This window comes from Mytilus trossulus, chromosome 14 (assembly GCF_036588685.1).
Source record: "Mytilus trossulus isolate FHL-02 chromosome 14, PNRI_Mtr1.1.1.hap1, whole genome shotgun sequence".
Classification (NCBI taxonomy): Eukaryota; Metazoa; Mollusca; class Bivalvia; order Mytilida; family Mytilidae; genus Mytilus; species Mytilus trossulus.
Window position 1 is genome coordinate 47,693,947 of NC_086386.1, and position 19,184 is coordinate 47,713,130.

Genomic DNA, 19,184 nt, shown 5'->3' on the forward strand with positions numbered 1-19,184 from the left:
CTTTTATATTTTCTGGTCATTCCTCTTCAATTTCGTCACTGATTTGGCCTGTCAGCTGTGGTCCTCTTGGAATCTCTCCCAACACGATGCACGAAATCTAGTAAAGATCCAAGGAGGATTTGGAGGGCGGAGCTTCATAAATATGATAAATGCATTTAATTTTTACAAGTTTCACTCAAAACAATGGCCTGTTAACAGCAGCAGTTAATTCACAAACACCTTTCATTACTGTTTTTTGAAACAACATTCGACAAGGTAACAACTGGGATCTGAAAGTTTTGTCAATTATTTATTATAGTTGATGCTGCTTCAGTATTGTGTGTCCTTTACGTATTAAACAAAGCTTTGCTCATTGTTGAAGGCCATACGGAGACCTATAGTTATTAATGTCTGAGTCATTTTGGTCTCTTGTGGACAGTTGTCTCATTGGCAATCATACCACATCTTCTTTTTTATAATTACAGATATGGAATTATTGCTCCCGTTTTATCTGTAAAATTGTGTTAACCAGCATGGTTTTCTATATAGCCTTCAGTTATGCTTCTGTTACTCATATTTATGTAGCGACATATCGTGAGATTTCTTTAATATTTTTTTTTATTTCTCGTTGTTCTCACATTTTTTCATAGGTATAACATATATCAGAAAAAAAAACTTAATAAATTTGAAAATAATTTAATGTGTGATCCAACGGTTTAATTAGTTGTGGTATTCACAAATATATGGATGTTTTTCAGAACATGCCACATCTCCCCATTCAAAGTTGGTGTCAGGGTACTGTAGTAATAAACAATCCTGATCGCCACCGACATTGTTTGGTTGACCCGGACGCCAATTGCTGTAGGTGACTGGAGCTCCATTGTCTGTCCACACAAAGTTATGTTCACTCTTTTCATCATTTCCGCCTGTGTAAAATCCTAGGCTTGCAATATTTGATAAATCTGAAAACATACACATGATAAAGATTAGGATGCGAGTTCTTGAAGAAATTCCTACTGTTTAATACACTAATTTAAAACACTTTTTATGTATTTAATTCTTTATACTCATTTTTTGAAACTAATTGAGTTATAATTGTTACTGTAATGGAATATACATAAATGTACTCATTTGAATCTTGTTAACTGCTTCTGCATTATTGTACCAATTTCAGTATGATAAAATTCACTTACCTTCATCGTTTTTTATAGTTCTTACAAGATAGTCCTGTTCTCCTTGACTGTTTATAGACACCAAACTAGATTGACTGTCTTCTCGACGACATGCCGTCTTAGCTTCGTTCCAAGTCAATGGTTTGGCATGGAAGGAGTAATACGATGTATCTGAGCCATTCTGACGTACATGGGACCCATGAGATGACTGAGATAAGCCTATAATTATATTAGCACTAACTGATAAAAGATATTAAAATAAGTAAAAAAAAAGAAGTTTGATTAATGAGCAATTGCATGAAATTACTAATACAACCAATCAACCAATCAATCAATCAATCAATAAAACAAGTTACCAATCAATCAATCAATCAATCAATCAATCAATCAATCAATCAATCAATCAATCAATCAATCAATCATAATCAATCTTAATCAATCATAATCAATCAAACAATCATAATCAATCTTAATCAATTAATCAGTCTTAATTGCTTGGGATTGCTATTTGCTACAAACACCAGATAGTCGGTATAGTTACATTACTTAATTAGGATACGTAGTGAATGATTATATTTTGGGGAAGATAATTGGACTAACATTTTTTTGAAACATGTTTTATGGAATTTTCCTTTAACAAAATTGTTTTGTTGACCTCTCTGCTTGGCGTTTCACTGTACATGTTTGTCAGAATTTTACACGTTAATGTCAAATGATGTGAATACTTTTGAAGTAATTGGAAAGTAAACTATCAGTTTAATACTTACGACTACAGGACGTGTTAAACACTGTAACATCATCTATGGCAGTGTTAGATTTGTCGAGAGAGTAGATATGGTGGTAACCCCCACTGGTATAATGGTTTGTGTAATAAGCATTGGTCGATGACTCAAAAACTATCTAAAACACAAATTTCATTACTTTTAGGTCCTAAAATATATATTTTAAATCCCTATTCTCTATTTTCTCTTTTGCATGGTTGAAAAAAAGTTGTTTATTAGTTTTCTAACTTAACCGAGGTAACACGATTTTCATCTAATAGTACAAAGACTGCAATTTTTGAACTTGATACACATATGGTAATAAATTAAATTCAAATAAATCATATTTTATGTGTTATACTGAATAACGGAAGTTACCTGGAACGGATGTGACGTATATTCATTATCCAATGATATCTGTGCTTGGTGCCAATCCGAATCTACATAACCTGTCTTGGTAAACACAGGATATCCAAGTCCACCATTAACCTATATTAAACAGAGGTATAACATTATTGTATCTCAACACTCCAAGTTGAACTTACTCAAATTTGATCATTATTTAATACGATTTTATATCATGCAAAACTAGATATAACACACTTCTTTAATGTATACTATCTGCAACTTGAATAAGTTTTTTTTTATTATTGTGAAAGTCTTTTTTCTCGTTTAACGTTCAATTGAATCACTCATTACCATCGACTTTTTGTTATTTTCTTCTGTATTGAATTTTTCATTTCCGACAACAAGTCTATTTTTTATTACTTTCATTGTAGTGGTACAAATACAAAATTTACATGTTTTTGTGTAATCATTTTGTCTTACATGAACGTGGAAAAGTGTTAATACGTCATCATGTTGTCATACTTTTCAAACAAATATTTGCATCATATAACAATCAAGTTAATTAACCGCCATGGCCAAAACCATGTCAAATCTTTAATTAAAAGTTTAGTTATTGAAGCATTACTAATGTAGGATAAAACAATTTGCAATAACTTTAAACAGTTTTGACTAAAGGTGCAATTGATTAAATTGTTATAAAAAATTCTCGCTTTCAATTTGTAATTAATTTTTTTTTATAGATAGCAGATTTGTAGTCTTATATCGCCGGTAAATTCGATTCATCTTTACAGCAGATTTCAGTCAGTATGTAGCTAAATGTAATATCTTTGGTTAACTTGCTTGTTAGCTGAACCGTGAAGTCATTGTTAGGTTAGGTGAACTACCCTCTTTAAATAGTAGACTAGCCCAACAGATAACCAATCTATCTTTCTGTAGGACTAAGCTACTTCAAAAGAAGGGTAGTATACCTTACCTAACAATGACTTCACGATTCAGCTAACAAGCAAGCTAACCAAAGATATTACCATTAGTTACTGACTGAAATCTGCTGTAGTTCTCGAAAACAGGCAGGAGTATATTTTTGTTTAACTTTAATGAACTGTTTTTCCATATATGCTTTTCAAAATGGGGTAGAAAATATCCAAAACACCTTTGGAAATTCAGGATACAGTAAAATTCTTCTTTTTTGTTTTAATCTACATATACCTTTGCGTAAACTTTAAGAAATTTGATATCTTGTCCGTGCATATTGTACCAGAATTTGATACAGTATCCCGCCGAGGAGGTGGTAAACTGAGGAGAATCTAATCTAGAGGTATGAGTTGTCTGAGAGGATGACGCAGCACCTTGTGAATTCAACATCATGTAATGACCTAAACAAGAGTTAGAATTAGTCGTTCAATGTAGTAAGAATCCATTATTCCGATTCGTTTGTATGTATAAAAAGTAAAATCACAAAAATACTGAACTCAGAGGAAAATTCAATCGTAAAGTCCCTAATCAAATGGCAAAATCAAATGACAAAACACATCAAACGAATGGACAACAACTGTTATATTCCTTGTTTCTTTGTTGTTTTTACTAATCAACTAAGGCTGCATATTTTTGTCAGTGAATAATGTTTATATGAATGGGATTCATATCTTATTGCACATGTGCACCAGGTTATATTTTTTTTTAAATTCAAATGCATACACATACAAAATATCAATCAGTCTATATTTTTGATAACACCAAGCTTACTGAGTACAAATTGCGATAGTTGCAGTATACATTAGACGAGATCTTTTTTTTAAACAAAAAAGAATACACAAAACAAACAAGGTAGAAGCAGGCAACAGAAAGTAGACACGCACACGGTTAAGCTCAAAGATATTATGAACTAGGCATCATCCACAATATAATGTTTGTACATATTAAAGAAACCTTTGTTTGAATGATATAGAAAAATGCGACAGAAATAAGTAACGGACGGGTGACGAAAGAAATACAGACGGAGATAGGCAAACCAGTATACCAAAGTACTTTGGTGCGGATGAAAATCAAGTTTCTTGTATTTTCACATAGTAATACCGATATTTATAATGTATACCATTTGGAGTGCCATATGTGTGGTCTTGTTTTGGTCCCGTTGTTGAGGAATACATTGAAGATTGCCATGTCCAGTGAGATCCTGACTCTGCTACATATCCACACCTTTTACTGTCCTCAAATCCACAGAATGTCTTCGAAACGGGTTTGTTGCTTGCCGTATCTGCAAATTCAATTATGAAAATTTTGAATGATTCAGATAATAATTGATAACGTTTTGTATCTAATCATCAGTATGTAATAAACAATCTTTAATCAAATTATATCCACAGTGTTTTTAGTTGTTATGCCAATGGTAACGATATGGAAAGAACATATGAAGGTGAAAGAATCGAAGTTGATTTTTTATTCAAATTCAAAACACAAACCAAAACCCACCTTAGGTATTGAAAAATATCTGTGCTGTTCGTATCAAGAAAACTATATTTTTTAATCTATTTTTGTTTGTTATGTTTTAATGACAACAAACTAGTTATTGCATTTCCCTCCAAAAAAATATATGTTTTTTTTAAGAAATTTTGAAATTTAATTTATGGTTATTAAAAAACTTGCATCGACATAGATGAATGAACGGTGGCTTACCTGTTATATTTTGGCCATTGTCAGTTTTGGCTGCAGTTAGTACCGCTTTACATGTCTGTACATCTTTAATAGACTTCGAAGTCTGTGTCTGAAGCCTGGTTTTCTCATTGTTCCAGTTATTTGTTTGTCTGGTCACACTTTCAGTCGTTTTATTCAGAAGATAATGGACATTTCGGATTTTCGATTCTAATGCTTTATTTTCAGAAATAGCGTTCTCAAGTAGTTGTTGTTTCTGTAAAATACTTGCTTTAGTTGCTTGATACCTCTGTACAAGTGCACTGAATTGGAATTCTAGGGTACTCAAGGAACTTTGTAAATTGTAGGTCTCTCCTTGTATGATTTCCAAATCTCCACAGCCACAACTACCACTCGGATCGCTTTCCCGTCTGGTGTTTGTTGTTTGGTTACAATGATGGACTTTCAAATTATAAATGCACTGTCCAGTAAAGTCACATGAGGCTGACGTCACAGGCTCTCCTCCAAATTGCAAGAGGAAAATTATAATAAATCCCTGAATGATTGCCATTGTATGTTTATACGTACACTCTATTTTCTTATCATTGACAATGGATCACTAATATTCTTATCAATAGCAGTTCTAATGAAGGACCTACTTATACGTTACCTGTTAATATAGGTCATCGCTGAAGTGTGATCTACTTCAATCGATATTTTTGGTTCTTCTGTTTTCAAAGTATCGTGAAATTCGACAACATTGCTTTGTTTTCAATGCTTCAGTCTATTTTATGTCTTTTTACTTAACAAATATACTATTCTGTTACAGAATAATGCATATAACGGATTATTTTTGCATATTGACTTGATAAGAGTTTTTTGTATTGATATACATGTAGACCCATTCTTTTTGATTATAGCAAATGCAAAACATGATCGCTGAAACAAGTATAGCTGATGGTAAAACAGGTGTTGGAAGCTAGTTGGCCCTTTTCGGAGGACCATACTTCATCCCTAGTTTTGTTGTAAAGGGGTTCGTGTAAGTTTTGCGTTAGTTTATAGTGTTGTATACTTGCACTAGATGCCGAAAACTGTCCTGTTTATCTGCTGTCATGATATATCTTGTGTTTAGGCTATGTTATTGGGTCACATTTTAAGACCTATCAATGACTTACAAATAAGCTGATGTCTGAGGATTTGTCAAGAAATATTTACCACCCTCCCCCTAAATGCACTGTGCATAATCATCGAATACGTTGTATATCTTTGACATACAGTATTTATATTCCCTCTCGATATCTTCTCCATCCCTTTGTTTTGACCGGTCTGAATTCAACTTTATAAGCATTATAAAAGAGGATCATGGAAATTCCTCGCGTTCATCTGTTTTGTTTTTTGTTTGTAATGAAAAGGGTCATTACTAAATCTAGGCTAACTAATGATATGTTAATGTGTTTGACGAACACGGTTGTAGATGGAAGTATATAATAAAAACACTATTTCAAGTTGTAAGACACAGATAGAGCAACCACTGACGAGGTTCACGATTAAACAAAGTGTTAATAGTTATCAAAAGTACCAGGATTATAATAGTTTTAATAGATCTTAACATTTTGTTTAAATCCCAATCAGTTGATAAATGTACAACTTCACCAATGTCTAACCTCGAACATTGACAAATAGTAATCAATGTTCTATGTTCATCTTGTATTGCTGGGGTTTTTTTTGCTGGAAACACAACACGTAGTAAAATCGGCTATAATTCCTTGAAATACCGTATAGCGGGTTATTTTCGCGGGGTGTAAATTTTCGCTTATTTTCGCGGATAGAACAAAATCGCCAAAATAAATTCCGCCAATTTAAAAGTGTACATGCAAAGGTAATGTTAAAAGTGTTGAATCCGCCAAAATAATAACCGCTAAAATATTTCGTATACCTTGTTCAATGAAAATCACGAAATTTTACACCCGCGAAAATAACCCGCTATACGGTATTGGATTATAAATTAATTCCTTAATTGGTAACTGATTTGTACATTTTGTCTTGGTGATCATTTTTTAGGTTTACAACTTCTCTCCATCTTCTATAGTGTTTGTTTTAATTAAGAAAAAGTAAAAGGGCAATATTCTCTATAAGGAGTTGACTGACATTTTCAGACAACAACAGGAACGAACAGGAGCACTGCATTTCAACAAAAAACAAACGTCAACATATATAGAAACAAACTACTTGATAACAACTGCCATATTCCTAACTTTATACAGGACATTTTTAGACAAAAATAGCGAGTTGAACATGGTAAAATGTCTAGTTAATCCCCTCGCTTTATGAAAATGTTAAAAAATATCGCTAAAATGACAACTCTACGTGACAGACGTATAGTACAAATTCACGCAAAAACATTCATCAAAGAGAAACGCTCAAACAAATAATATAATGATCGATACAACATGCAAACCACAGAACAACAACGAACATATTCCATCAACGACAGAGACCGCAAAGTGATATATAGACTCTCAAATTGCAAAAGTATTTCAATTGGTACTTTTGATTGAACAAAGATCTTTTCATCAAACATGTCAAATGATAATTTTGAATTGATCGCTATTACTGTTGTGAATTAATCCGATTTATAAGTGTTTACGAAGACTTCTTTTGAGGTTCCGACGGGACTTAATTTAAGGAGTAACTGGGGTAGTCCTTCATATTGGATTGTAAACTAGCAGACCATGTCAGTTAAGTCAGCAAATTTCGATACAAGAATGCAATTTACTAATACCAATTTTCGTTTCAATTAACTAAATGTTTTCGATATTATCTGATAATTACTCATATCGTACCAAAGGAATACTATATTTGATTGATTTTCAATAATTTTTAAAATCTTGTTTCTAAGGGGTGGTTTTTCAGAAATTATATAATCTATAGAGGAATCTACAATAAATTCTTCAATTTTTCGTTATAGCAGAACGTACAGAGACCACATATTTCTTTTGATATCATAAAATGCACCATAAGAGCTATCTTCACAAATCTTATTTTGAAATTCATTTAGTTTACCTTCTCTTTATGTATTACAATGATGCCTTTTTAAAAGAAACTAGTATTAACAAAAATACCAAACTTCACGGTAAATTCAAAAAGGGAGTGCCATGAAACCACCTGATAAAATCAACCACCCTCCCCCCTAAATGCACTGTGCATAATCATCGAATACGTTGGATATCTTTGACATACAGTAATTATATTCCCTCTCGATATCTTCTCCATCCCTTTGTTTTGACCGGTCTGAATTCAACTTTATAAGCATTATAAAAGAGGATCATGGAAATTTCTCGCGTTCATCTGTTTTGTTTTTTGTTTGTAATGAAAAGGGTCATTACTAAATCCAGGCTAACTACTGATATGTTAATGTGTTTGACGAACACGGTTGTTGATGGAAGTATATAATTGAAACAATATTTCAAGTTGTAAGACACAGATAGAACAACCACTGACGAGGTTCATGATTAAACAAAGTGTTAAAATAGTTTTAATAGATCTTAACATTTTGTTTAAATCCCAATCAGTTGATAAATGTACAACTTCACCAATGTCTAACCTCGAACATTGACAAATAGTAATCAATGTTCTATGTTCATCTTGTATTGCTGGGTTTTTTTTGCTGGAAACACAACACGTAGTAAAATCGGCTATAATTCCTTGAAATATTGGATTATAAATTAATTCCTTAATTGGTAACTGATTTGTAGTACATTTTGTCTTGGTGATCATTTTTGAGGTTTACAACTTCCCTTCATCTTCTATAGTGTTTGTTTTAATTCATCAAAAGTAAAAGGGCAATATCCCCTATAAGGAGTTGACTGACATTTTCAGACAACAACAGGAACGAACAGGAACACTGCATTTCAACAAAAAACAAACGTCAACATATATAGAAACGAACTACTTGATAACAACTGCCATATTCCTAACTTTGTACAGGACATTTTTAGACAAAAATAGCGAGTTGAACATGGTAAAATGTCTAGTTAATCCCCTCGCTTTATGAAAATGTTAAAAAATATCGCTAAAATGACAACTCTACGTGACAGACGTATAGTACAAATTCACGCAAAAACATTCATCAAAGAGAAACGCTCAAACAAATAATATAATGATCGATACAACATGCAAACCACAGAACAACGACGAACATATTCCATCAACGACAGAGACCGCAAAGTGATATATAGACTCTCAAATTGCAAAAGTATTTCAATTGGTACTTTTGATTGAACAAAGATCTTTTCATCAAACTTGTCAAATGATAATTTTGAATTGATCGCTATTACTGTTGTGAATTAAGCCGATTGATAAGTCTTTACGAAGACTTCTTTTGAGGTTCCGACGGGACTTAATTTAAGGAGTAACTGGGGTAGTCCTTCATATTGGATTGTAAACTAGCAGACCATGTCAATCAAGTCAGCAAATTTCGATACAAGAATGCAATTTACTAATACCAATTTTCGTTTCAATTAACTAAATGTTTTCGATATTATCTGATAATTACTCATATCGTTCCAAAGGAATACTATAGTTGCTTGATTTTCAATAATTTTTAAAATCTTGTTTCTAAGGGGTGGTTTTTCAGAAATTATATAATCTATAGAGGAATCTACAATAAATTCTTCAATTTTTCGTTATAGCAGAACTTACAGAGACCACATATTTCTTTTGATATCATAAAATGCACCATAAGAGCTATCTTCACAAATCTTATTTTGAAATTCATTTTAATAGTTTACTTCTCTACAATGATGCCTTTTTAAACGAAACTGGTATTAACAAAAATACCAAACTTCACGGTAAATTCAAAAAGGGAGTGCCATGAAACCACCTGATAAAATCAAATACTCGTCTGCATCTACAAATGGAACGAATAGAAAACAAATATCAAAAATGATAAAGACTTCTTCTGCGACATATTGAATAATTAGCAGCATTGTAGACAGTTGGACATTTGTAATTACATATACATTATTTTCAATTAAGGATCTTTGATGTCCACTTTTCTTTCTACTTTATAAAGATATATCAAATACGATACAAGACAACAATACATTTCATACAATAGAAATTTATTGAGAATTACAACACTGTCTCGCAAATGAATGAATGTTTCTCTGAACACGAGACGTCATCCCATTCATAATTACTCTCTGGATACTGCATCAGTAAACAATCCTGGTTGTCTCCCACATTGTTTGGTTGTCCCACGTGCCAATTTGTGTAATTTAAAGCTTCAGGGTAACCGGAAGCTGTCCATTCGTATTTGTTTTCAGAATCATAATCGTTTCCATTAATGAAAAAACCTTTTTGACCAGCAGCTGTTAAACCTTTTAAGAAACAAAACACATTTTGTAAATCGGTTTCGTTTTAAGAACTGTTAAAGAACAAAAGACTGCCAGGAAAGTCCTGCTTTGTTGGAAGGATATATTGTATTTTGTTAATATGTCCAGGACGACATCAAAAGTTCAATGTAGGATAAAAAACTTCATTCATATAGTTTTTTTCACTGACCCCCCTACCCCCATTCTTAACATAATTTGCGAAAAATTGATTGACCAATAAGGATATATATATAAAATCGATCTTAATTAAACAAAAATTGCAGCAATTTTTACCCCACCCCAAACTATTTGAATTAATTTTTTTTTATCCTTCATTGATTTTGTGATGTCGTCCCTTAATCAAATATATTGTTGATATGAAAGCGATTTTTTTAAATTTTCATTTCAATCACTAGTTACGAATTATTTGGTTTCTGTCAATTCAACAAGAATATTCTGTTTAAGAGGACACATGACTTTCATGACATATTATTTTATATGTTTTCCCCCGATTGTGACCGATTGAGTTTTGTTTACATGACGAGTGATACATATATAACAGGAGACGCTCAACCTGTCAACACCACATGTCTTGCTTAGAGGTCATGCAATTTCCGTACAGTTGTATGTTACCCCGATTTGTCCTAAACGTCGATTTGTGAGATTGGAACATCTTCAAATTCCGATTCCAATTATTCAGCTTGTAAGAGCTTAACTATTGCCAAGGTTGCAACAATCTTGAGTAAAGGTTATAACAGATATATGATTGAGGGTTACTAATAACGTTTTATTTAGGTCACGAATCATCTGTCTCTGTGTAGAACCTAATTGAATTAAAAAAAAAACGCCGTTGATTTATTGAAATTTTATACTTTTTGATCGACAACATTTGTTTAGTTGCATGGATCGATATTTTAACAGACAATCGGTATTCTAATGGGTACTAATTGTGCATCGCTAGTGGCCGACCTGTTTTGTTTTCATATGAATCAGATGTCATACAAAACTTTCGCAAAGATAAAGAATTGCAAATTTCATTGATTTCACTTTCAGATATATTGATGATGTCCTGTCACTCAATAATCTATATTTCAGTGAATGATAGCATTTCAAATATCCCAGAGCAAATACAGATTCTAAGAAACTAAAAGGTCTGTTTCATATCCTGATCTTTTTCTCGATTTGTTTTGTTATCTTAATTCGTCTTCTTAACAGATTTATGAGGATTGAACATCATCAAACTACTGTTGACTTAATTTATATGCTTAAACAATCGTTGGTGCGACTGAACCGAATGCATGTCAATCAGAAAAATGCAAATAGTTATCAAAGGTACCGTGCTTATAGTTATCAAAGTTACCAGGATAATAATTTTGTACGCCAGACGCGCGTTTCGTCTACATAAGACTCATCAGTAACGCTCATATCAAAACATTTATAAAGCCAAACAAGTTCAAAATTGAAGAGTATTGAGGATCCAAAATTCCAAAAAGTTGTTACAATGTTTTGAAATCGGCATCACAAGTCTATATTTCACCCAGTCAAAAAATTATTTGAATGAAACCAAGAAAACGGATTTAAGATAATACTTACTGACATCTGACTGAATAAGTTTTACCAAATAATTTTGTTCAGCAGCATCTTCTACAGTAGCCAAGTTAGAATGGATATTTTCTCTCTTACATGTCTCTACAGCATCATACCAGGTTGCTGCAGTACCATGGAATGTATAGTATGATGTTTGGCTGCCAGCTGTACGTACAAATGCTCCTGCTGGATATTTAGGTACATCTGTGGGATATACAATTATTTATCAGTTTCCAAGTTACCCTTTATGATACAAGAAGTGTATTAAAAAATCTACATATCTTCCAATTTGAAACTCAATTGTAAACATGAAGAACCCATAATGTAAAGGTTGAACTTTTCACCCGTTTTTGAATAAGAAAATGATCAATATAGAACATACGTTCAATAATGAAAAAAATGATAGAAAAAGATTATGCCTAAGAACGTTTTATAAACTTTTACAGTGTATATAAAAAAAAAGAAGATGTGGTATGATTGCCAATGAGACAACTATCAAAATGACACAAACATTAACAATTATAGGTCACCGTACGGCCTTCAACAATGAGCAAAGCATTATTACTGAACCACTGTTGATATAAACCCTAACAGTGTACATGCATTATTACTGAACCATTGTTGATATACATTCTTACTTTGACATGTTGTATTATAAACATATACATCATCAACAGCAATATTTCCATACTCGTTATGGTTTTCATAAATATAACGTCCACCGCTGTATCTGCGTATGTGGTATGCATCATTTGTTGCCTCAAATACTACCTGAAAGGAACATAAATTATATTTTCAAATTGTTTCTTTAACCACCAACACAACAGCCTTCGTTTGTCTTTGTGTGTTTTAGATAGTATTTGGATAGTTATTCCGTACCACATTTTTCACTAATATTCAGCAAACACATCCCAACATACTATACTAAATAATCACAAATCACCCCATATAAAAATATTTACTAAATATTTCGCAAAAATGGAAATATTTTGAAGTGTAACCGAAAAGAGAGTGCTCATTAAATGAAACCGATAAATACTGACACTTCTTCGTTTGACATTAATTCACTGCAACAAACAATTAACTATACATTATATTCGTATACACGTATTTTTTTTTAAAAGGATGATAGAAACTTGACCATTACATATTATATTCGTTGAACTGTATTCAAATGCTTCATTGAGACTATGATATACTGTTTTCTCAAAAGTTGCTAAGACAGGGCTATGAATCAATCAAACTAAGGTCATCACCCAAGAAATTTTACGGTCGCCATTATGAGCTGATTGGCCATTATGACAAAAGTGTGTCAGAAATCATATCTGATAGTCTTCCACAGTCATAATAACCTTCTATCATTACCGAACTGAACAAAGAAATAACACGACGGGTGCCGTATACGGTTCAGGAAATGCTTAACCCTCTGGAGCACCTGATTTCACTCCCAATTTTTTGTGGAGTTCGTGTTGTTTCTTAATTATTATTTATAACTGCTGATGTAAATGTCCTATGGTTTGTGAGTAAAATTGAGAATGGAAATGGGGAATGTGTCAAAGAGACAACAACCCGACCAAATAAAAAAACAACAGCAGAAGGTCACTGTTTACTCCTTGGTTTTGATTGTTATTGTCATTCAAAAGAATTGATAACAATTAATAACTTGTTTACTTACTATAAATAGACTTAATATCCATAAACAAACCTGAAACATGTCAGCTGTGTATTCTTTGTTAAGAGAAATCTCTGCCATGTGCCACTGATTGTCAACATTACCAGTATGTGTGAATACAGGATATCCCAAACCTCCATGTACCTAGAAATATTTAACATCTCGTGTTAATTCACGCATCGTTGTAAATGTTATGGAATTTATTGCGACTGTTAAACAAGTCAGAGGTTTAGTGGTATAACACCAAATTCTATCCACCATTTTCTACGTTTGAAAATACTTTTCCCTAGCTAGGAATATGACAATTGTTGTCCATTCGTTTGATGTGTTTTATCATTTGAATTTGCCATTTGATTAGGAATTTTTCATTTTGAATTTTCCTAGGTGTTGTATTTTTGTGATTCTTCTTTTTTCAAAAGATATATATTTTGAAAGCTAAATATCATTCCGCAGCTTTTATCAAAATCGAGGTGCTTACATTTGATTTAATTACTCATTGTCTCTGTAAAATATGGAAGCCAATGATTCAGAAGTACCAAACAAGCGAGTAGTTTCATGTATATACCCAAAAGGAAACCTATATATATATAATAGCCAAATACATCTGCTAATTTACGGTGTCATCCATGAGTTAAAATCACATACATTATAGTAATACCTGTGCATAAACGTTGAGTGTTTTGACATCTTTTCCATACATTGTGTACCAGAATCGAACACAGTAGTTTGGAGCTGGGTTGTAGGTTGGCGATATTAGTCTTGATGTTGTTCTACCTGTACTTGAATGTACTGGTGATGTAGCTCGCAGAGCCATATAGTAACCTACAAATATTTTTTTTATCAAAGTGAAAGTTTCTATATTATAATGTTTGATTTTCATGTGTTGCTTTCCAGCCTTAAATAAAATCCAAACACGTAACCCTCAAAGAGTAAAAAAATATGGTGTGTCAATCTAAACCGATAAATCAGAAAAGAACTGATTACATTCAAAAGGTATCAAACAAAAAGTCCACAAAAACAGAATAAAATTAGTAAAGCAAACCCTGTAAAAATTCTGAGGAGAACTGAAAATATTTTGGGCAGTCAAAGTAATGTTATGTAAAGAGAGTAACCGTGTGTAATACTTAGCACACATTTTTTTTGAAAATGTCAATTTCTTAATCGATTCGACCAGGTTATTCAGGTTTTGAAAAGATCCAGTTATTCTGTGATGAAATCTGTTTTTGAAATCATAAATACCATAATTATTGCCGTATGTATGATCCCGTTTAGGTCCTGTTTGAATTTCTTCCGTGTGACGCCGGTCCCAATTCGTATCATCGTGATGGTCTTGTGAGAAATGACAAAGATCAGTGGACTGGAATCCACAATAAAACGTGGTAAAATCTTGGTGTATAGCTTCAAATACAGAAAAAAGTTGATTTGAATGATCAAGTGAATCGCTGGTTTTAGATTATTTTTACAATATAATAGGCAATTAAGAAGTATACAGTAGGTTAGTTCGGAATTCAAATAAACACATTGACACATCTTTTACACGAAGTTATTGTTTAATTTGCTACACAAGAATCAAATACTGAAAAGATCTTAAGCGTGTGCAAATTAATATTTTAAATTGTGGCTTAGGATTAGAAAAAAATATATCGTTTTTGTTATAATTGAATACAACTGCAACTGATCATAAAAAAGAAATTAAAAGAGCAAAAAAATAATATATGTAGGTCAATGTGCTTGTTTTCAAGATATTAGCAATTGAAATTTGGCCGGAAAATGTTCTCGATAGATTTTTCATAGCTTCATCATTGACAAGTATATAAAGGACAACATAATTGTTAGATTACCTAATTAATCATTTCTTAATTAGTTGAATTTGAATGGATTGGTGGCTGAACGCATGTAAGTCTCAATAAGATGAACGATTACGATGACGAGAAGGAGCATGATTGCTGCTTGAATGCTGAATAGTAATATGATTGATTGAACATATATGAATATACATGATAATGACCAAACCAAAAAAACTACCTGCGCTTGTTGAAACTGGTGTTCCCAATGCTGTCTGACACAAGGTTAAATCTCTAGTATTAGTACCAAGCTTCTGTCGTAGACCTGTTAGTTCTGCGGTTGCACTTTTTAAAACAGAGTTTAGTTGATCCTTTGTTTGATTAAGTCGAGACTCCATCGAATTTAAAGTATTGTTCAGCCTGCTACCTTTTTGATTTTCAGTTTGGAGTTTAGAATCAGTTGCATTTAATTCAGTTGTAGCATTGTTTATATATTGGTTAAGTTCAGTCATTAGTTGTTTTAGGTTACTTTCAGTGGATTTCATTGTGTTCAATTTAGTGGATAATCTTGAAACATCATCACAAGTGCAAGAACCGGTAATATGGCCACCAGATCCAGATATAGACGTAGACTGTAAAGAATCACATTGTCCCTGCTGTCCAATCTTCATATCATAAGTGCATTGTCCGTTTTTTAAATTACACTGTGTTTTTCCATTTTGAATCATTAACAAAACCATGAAAGTGTACATCCAAATTTTACAACCTAACATTTTCTCTTTATTGTTTTATCAGTAAAATAAGTGTATTTCACAACAATAAGCACACTGTTGATTTAGGCACACGATAAGAACCTAATTGTCAGGTCACGAATTTATCAATGTACAGCCTACTACAGGGACAGATTGGAATTGATCTCATTTAAAGATTGAAACAACCATGTTCATAAACTCATAATTGATACCAGAATTAAAATTTTGTACGCCGTACACACGGGCATTTTGTCTACAAAAGACTCACCAGTGATGCTCGAGTAGAAAAAGAAAAAAAGGTCAAACAAAGTATTAAGCTGAAGTGCATTGAAGACCCAAAGTTTGAAAGGTCTTCGCCAAATACAGCTTTAGACACTATGTCCTATTCAAATTCTTTTGTTCGAACTTTCATTAATAAACAAGAATACTTATTTTATATGACGATGTAATTTTTCTTTAGTTAAAATATATTTGAAACAGGATTGACAATCAGTTTCTGTATTTGTTTCATTTTGATTCATTTGTAAACAATCTGATCTAAGGTAATACAATATAGTTTTATAAAAAAAAAATCATAAAAGGACTATTTACTTTCAATGGTAGACTAAGGACTTCATTAAAAAAAAAAGGTGGGATGTTCGACAGAACGTCGATAATAACTAGGAACGAAAGTGTCCGATCAGACTTTGTAAAGAACAAAAACTTTTCTCATATGTGAGCAGTATTCCTCGTCTAACTATCACTTTAACTATTATACATTTCAGAAAACAACTAAATTGAAAATAGGAATTGGGAATATGTCAAAGAGACAACAACTCGACCAAAGAGTACAAGAGTTCTTGGTAAATTCAATATCAGTAATTGGATTTACCTTTGTGTCTTTGTTTTATTTGTTTTATTTTTTTATTTTTTTATTTTATCTTTGTCATGGTTGACGTAAACAAAAGTGTATATTAAATTTCTGGACATGTTTTTTTTTTTATTTCTTACCTATCTCATTTGTCTTTTTCGGTATTGCGCACTCTTTTATTGGTTTGTATATTATTGAAATATTGAGCACTTTTCGAATGAAGATATCAATCGGAAATAATTATAATATTATAGTATTAGATGATCCAAGACTTTTTCCATTCAATAGGTATACCCATACTAAAGAATAAGATGATCCAAGACTTTCTCCATTCAATAGTTATACCCATACTAAAGAATAAGATGATCCAAGACTTTCTCCATTCAATAGTTATTCCCATACTGAAGAATAAGATGATCCAAGACTTTCTCCATTCAATAGTTATACCCATACTAAAGAATAAGATGATCCAAAACTTTCTCCATTCAATAGTTATAGCCATACCAAAGAATAAGATGATACAAGACTTTCTCCATTCAATAGTTATACCTATTGTAAGATTTGAAATATTCAAATTTTAAATATAAGTTTATTATATATTAATTCAAGTGTTTTACTAACGTATTCATTTATTCTTGTAAGAATAAGAAACACAGTTTTACTATTCATTTATGAAAGCGCTAATGTAATGTTGCGCTCTTTTGAATAACACATTTTCCCGTTTCTGATTTATGACGTTACGCCTTTGACGTGCGCTTCGTCGTCTAGACTTTATTGATAACATACGGATGCACATTGTTCTATTAGACAGATTATAGTTGGTAAGAAACTTTGTATGTATACTATCTTTTTATTACATCAAAACTTATTTAAAGAGAGAAAATATTGTATACTATTTATTAGAAATATGCGTAACTTTTAATTATTATTTAAAACGTAATTTAACTTACGAGAGAATTTATGATACATGAATGAAATGGTTTTTATTGTTTGTTTAGTTTAATGTGAATACACTAACATGCATCTTATTAATATTATAATTCATGTATTTTTACTTATGTGAAATTATTCTTTATTTGTAGAGAATCGATTGTTAGCGACCATATGATTTTTATAAAAGAATAAAAGATAGATACATGGTTAAATCGCATACTCATCTCTTCGCCCTATGTTAGACTTTATGTGATTCGTACACCCATACTAAAGAAAAGATGATCCAAGACTTTCTCCATTCAATAGTTATACCCATACTAAAGAATAAGGTGATCCAAGACTTTCTCCATTCAATAGTTATACCGATACTAAAGAATAAGATGATCCAAGACTTTCTCCATTCAATAGTTATTCCCATACTAAAGAATAAGATGATCCAAGACTTTATCCATTCAATAGTTATACCCATACTAAAGAATAAGGTGATCCAAGACTTTCTCCATTCAATAGTTATACCGATACTAAAGAATAAGATGATCCAAGACTTTCTCCATTCAATAGTTATTCCCATACCAAAGAATAAGATGATCCAAGACTTTCTCCATTCAATAGTTATACTCATACTAAAGAATAAGATGATCCAAGACTTTCTCCATTCAATAGTTATACCCATACTGAAGAATAAGATGATCCAAGACTTTCTCCATTCAATAGTTATACCCATACTAAAGAATAAGATGATCCAAGACTCTCTCCATTCAATAGTTATACCCATACTAAAGAATAAGATGATCCAAGACTTTCTCCATTCAATAGTTATACCCATACCAAAGAATAAGATGATCCAAGACTTTCTCCATTCAATAGTTATACCCATACTAAAGAATAAGATGATCCAAGACTTTCTCCATTCAATAGTTATACCCATATTAAAGAATAAGATGATCCAAGACTTCCCCATTCAATAGTTATACCCATACTAAAGAATAATGTCTGTTTGTGTGTTCCAGAATTGTGTAAATTATCAAATATAAGCATACACTCGGGTTACGTGAATGTTACCTGTACCATGTCAAGAATAATACATTTTTCCCGCCATTTGTTTGATGTACTTGAGCTTTAATTTTTGCTATTTGATAAGGTACTTTCCGTTTTGAATCTCCTTGCAGTTAGGTATTTTTATAATTATACTTTTTATGATAAAGATTTTTAGATTCTATGTTGATATATGCCACTTTGGTTACAAATAAACATCAATAAATGGTGAAGGTTGGTTCATAAATTCTGTCGAACCATACTTTGTGTTATGAATAAAGAATAAAGAACTATACTATATGTAATGA

General features: G+C 31.9%; 2 protein-coding genes across 2 annotated transcripts; both read right to left on the reverse strand.

Moving 5' to 3' along the window:
• Positions 1 to 659: 659 nt before the first annotated feature.
• LOC134696242 (uncharacterized) lies at positions 660 to 5,482 on the reverse strand. Its single transcript, XM_063557926.1, has 7 exons — positions 4,934 to 5,482; positions 4,353 to 4,514; positions 3,467 to 3,633; positions 2,291 to 2,401; positions 1,919 to 2,051; positions 1,173 to 1,370; positions 660 to 941 (listed from the first exon to the last, which is right to left on the reverse strand). Exons 1-7 carry the CDS (start codon positions 5,457 to 5,459, stop codon positions 700 to 702), a joined length of 1,539 nt encoding a protein of 512 aa, XP_063413996.1. The 5' UTR covers positions 5,460 to 5,482; the 3' UTR covers positions 660 to 699.
• Positions 5,483 to 10,021: 4,539 nt separating this feature from the next.
• LOC134697819 (MAM and LDL-receptor class A domain-containing protein 1-like) lies at positions 10,022 to 15,977 on the reverse strand. Its single transcript, XM_063560105.1, has 7 exons — positions 15,548 to 15,977; positions 14,762 to 14,920; positions 14,181 to 14,344; positions 13,556 to 13,666; positions 12,489 to 12,621; positions 11,857 to 12,054; positions 10,022 to 10,269 (listed from the first exon to the last, which is right to left on the reverse strand). Exons 1-7 carry the CDS (start codon positions 15,975 to 15,977, stop codon positions 10,022 to 10,024), a joined length of 1,443 nt encoding a protein of 480 aa, XP_063416175.1.
• Between the last annotated feature and the right edge of the window lie 3,207 nt (positions 15,978 to 19,184).

Bases quoted from the DNA above. Each gene is read 5' to 3' on its own strand.
- LOC134697819 (XM_063560105.1), bottom strand. From the start codon at position 15,977: ATGAAGATTGGACAGCAGGGACAATGTGATTCTTTACAGTCTACGTCT. The intron at 14,345-14,761 runs GTATTTATGATT...AAATATTTGTAG, and splicing joins TACATACGGCAATAATTATG to GTTACTATATGGCTCTGCGA. The intron at 10,270-11,856 runs GTAAGTATTATC...GTTTCTTAAAAG, and splicing joins ACTTATTCAGTCAGATGTCA to GTTTAACAGCTGCTGGTCAA.
- LOC134696242 (XM_063557926.1), bottom strand. From the start codon at position 5,459: ATGGCAATCATTCAGGGATTTATTATAATTTTCCTCTTGCAATTTGGA. The intron at 2,402-3,466 runs GTATATGTAGAT...TGTTTAATATAG, and splicing joins TTCTTAAAGTTTACGCAAAG to GTTAATGGTGGACTTGGATA. The intron at 2,052-2,290 runs GTAACTTCCGTT...TTTGTGTTTTAG, and splicing joins ATACGTCACATCCGTTCCAG to ATAGTTTTTGAGTCATCGAC.